General features: G+C 34.4%; 1 protein-coding gene across 1 annotated transcript in view; it reads left to right on the forward strand.

The window, feature by feature from the left end:
* Positions 1 to 464: 464 nt before the first annotated feature.
* Positions 465 to 3,687, forward strand: part of LOC125044851 — a 13,779-nt gene continuing 10,556 nt past the window's right edge. The window contains exon 1 of the mRNA XM_047641812.1: positions 465 to 533. Coding sequence (XP_047497768.1) covers positions 465 to 533 — 69 coding nt within the window. The remainder of the gene's footprint in view (positions 534 to 3,687) is intronic.

The following is a 3,687-nucleotide window of genomic DNA, read 5'->3' on the forward strand; positions in this document are numbered from 1 at the left end:
TATGTATGTATAAGTATGTATATATATACGTATAAGCATACACAAATACACATATATGAGTGTATATATATATATATATATATATATATATATATATATGTCTGTGTGTGTGTGTGTGTGTGTGTGTGTGTGTGTGTGTGTGTGTGTGTGTGTGTGTGTGTGTGTGTGTGTGTGTGTGGGTGTGGGTGTGTGTGTGTGTGTGTGTGTGTCTGTGTGTGTGTGTGTCTGTGTGTGTGTGTATGCAATACAACTAAGCTAGTAGATGGGGAGTAACTCGGCTGTCTACCTCTCATCCAAAAACCATGACTGCACAAACAGAGCAACGGCCCTCATTCCCTGGAGGCGAAGGAGCCCCTGGTTACGGCGGCGATCAGGATCGCTCCAGAGCAGAGGGTGCTAAAAATCTCCGGTTAAAAACAGACCGGCCCACGTTGATGAGCCTTTGCACATATAATATAAAGACAATGAGAACTGAAACTAACTTATTAGTATCAGGATCTCTCATTAAATGGGACGCTGTAGAACTCTGTGAAGTTAGAAGACTAGACGAAGAACAGAAGATACTAAATGATGGACACGTGCTCTATTGAAGAGTAAACCCTAGGGTAGCAAGCAGGAATTAGGGGTAGGTTTCTTAGTTCACAAACGCTTAGAAAAGAATATCATGGAATTCTATAGTATGAGTAAAAGAGTGACTTCAATAACAATAAAACTAAACAATAGGTACAACTTAAAGATTGTTCAAGCCTATACTGTACCCTGCAGCCACAGTGATGAAGAAAGAGAGAACTTCTATGAAGATGTTCATTTAGAAAGCGAGAGAGTAAAAAAAAAAAAGGAGAAACCGTAGAGGGGAATAGGCACTAGAAATGAGAGGGGACAAATGCTAGTCGATTTTGCGGAGGCTCGATCGCTCAGTATCATGAATACATTCTTCGAAAAAAGACTAGAGCGAAAGTGGACATGGAAGTCGCCATCGGACATCAAAAACTAAATTGACTTCAAAATTTCAAATAGGCGTGATATAGAAGAAAAAAACAAATGTGCAAGTTATTAATAAAGTAAATGTTAGAAGCGACCACGAAATGGTTAAAGGCCAAATTAAATTACACCTCAGAAGGGAAAGGAATAAACTCATAAGGAAACCGCAGCCAAATTTAGCTAACTTGAAGACCAGAGCGACAGAATATAACCTTAACATCCAAAACAGATATTCACTTCTCAGCGTCGGAGATCGTAACACTAACCAAATCAACAAACAGTTCAACAACATATTAAAGGAAGCTGCACTTGAAGTAGTTGGTAAGAACGTCAAGCAAAGCTCCAGCAAGCTCTCAATAGAAATTAAACAGCTTATGCAAAAACGTAGGGTCATGAAAGTATCGCCAAAGAGGGACCATATAGAATTAGCTGAACAAAGACTATGAATAAAAAGAAGAGAGAAGATGTACGGAAATACAGTTGTCAATTAATAAATTAAATAGTGATATCAGGTACTAGCATGAAAACAGCTAAAAGGAGATTCGGAATAGGGAGAACTAAAATGTATGCAATAAAGAAACCAGACGGAGAAGTGATATATAAGAATGAAATCACAACAGAAGAAATAAAAAGAGCGCTTAAAGGCACGAAGAGAGGGAAAACAGTAGGTGGAGACGGAATTAGTATAGACCTTATATTAAATGCAACAGAAATTGCAACAGAGAAACTAGCCAATATTTTAAACAAACGCCTTCTCAACGGAAAAAACTCCTAAAACCTTGAAAAATGCAAGTTATCTTCATGCATAAAAAAGGGAATAGAAAAAAAAAATATCGACCAAGGAGCCTCTTTTCAGTTGCTTTAAGGACTGTTCACAAAAATCATCACAACTCACATCTCTGACAGTCTGGATTGTAACCAGTCTAGAGAACAGGCAGGCTTCCGCAATGGATTTTCCACAACAGACCACATCCACACTCTCACCCAAATAAGAGAAACAAATAAACGAATATAGGAAACCCCTGTGTATGGCATTCATCGATTACGAAAAGGCATTTGACTCTGTACAAATAGCAGCAGTAATATAAATTATTCTAAGACAAGAAGTAGAGGAGGTATATTTTAAAATATTAGAAGTTATATACGAGATGGGATAACGCCCATCAAGCTCCACACGGAAACCGATAAAATATCAATTAAACAAGGTGTTAGACAGGGTGATACCATCTCACCCAAACTGTTTACAGCTTGCCAAGAAGCTAGAATGGAACAGAAAGGGTATGAAAGTAGGAAACGAATACCTAAACAATCTAGTATTTGCAGATGATATTGTTCTCTTAAGTGAATCTGCAAATGATATGCAGCAAATAATAGTCTTTAACCAATGCGTCCTCCCAGCTATGACCTATGGATCAGAAACATGGACTACAACCAAATTACTAGAAAGGAAACTAATAAGTGCCCAGAGAGGGATGGAGAGGTTGATGCTAGGAATTAGCCTAAGAGATCGGATGAGGGTGACGTAAATCATGGAACAGACAAAAGTGGAAGATAATTGTGAGCATCACAAGTATCTTCACAATGGGCAGGTCATATATGTCGGAGACAGGACTACAGATAGACAAAGAAAGTAACATAGATAACACAAAGAGGCCAAGGACCAGACCAGTGACAAGATGGAGCGACGAAATAACGAGATTTGGGGGCCAAGACTGGAAACAAAAGCACAAGACAGACAAAGCTGGAAAAGATAGGGAGAGGCCTACGTCCTGCAGTGGACTGATACAGGCTGATGATATGTGTGTGTGTGTGTGTGTGTGTGTGTGTGTGTGTGTGTGTGTGTGTGTGTGTGTGTGTGTGTGTGTGTGTGTGTGTGTATGTGTGCATATGTGTGTCATATAAATATATCATATATATATATATATATATATATATATATATATATATATATATATATATATATATATATATATATATATGCGTTTGTGTCATATATATATATATATATATATATGTTAAATATATATGTATATATATACATATATATATATATATATATATATATATATATATATATATACATATATATAGATAGATAGATATATATAATATGTATATATATACACACACACAAGCAGGCATATATGTATATACGTATATATACATACACACACAAGCACACAAACACACACACGTATATATACATATATATTAATTTATATATGTATGTATATATATGCATATGTATATATATATATATATATATATATATATATATATATATTATATATATATACACGTTAACATATATATTTACATATATATACGTATATATAGATAGATAGATAGATATATGTGTCTGTGTATACACACACACACACGCATATATATATATATATATATATATATATATATATATATATATATATATATATATATATATATATGTATATACTCATATATATATATATATATATATATATATATATATATATTTATATATATGTATATATATACATACATATATATATATATATATATATATATATATATATATATATATATATATATATATATATATATATATACACACATATATGTGCATATACATTATATGTCTCACATTCACATAGAGACACTTCCCCTCGTTCCTGCTGGCGCCACGCCACCCCTTTTCACCGTGACCCCTTCATCTCTCCCAGCCGG

The sequence above is a fragment of the Penaeus chinensis genome, chromosome 36 (assembly GCF_019202785.1).
Source record: "Penaeus chinensis breed Huanghai No. 1 chromosome 36, ASM1920278v2, whole genome shotgun sequence".
Lineage (NCBI taxonomy): Eukaryota > Metazoa > Arthropoda > Malacostraca > Decapoda > Penaeidae > Penaeus > Penaeus chinensis.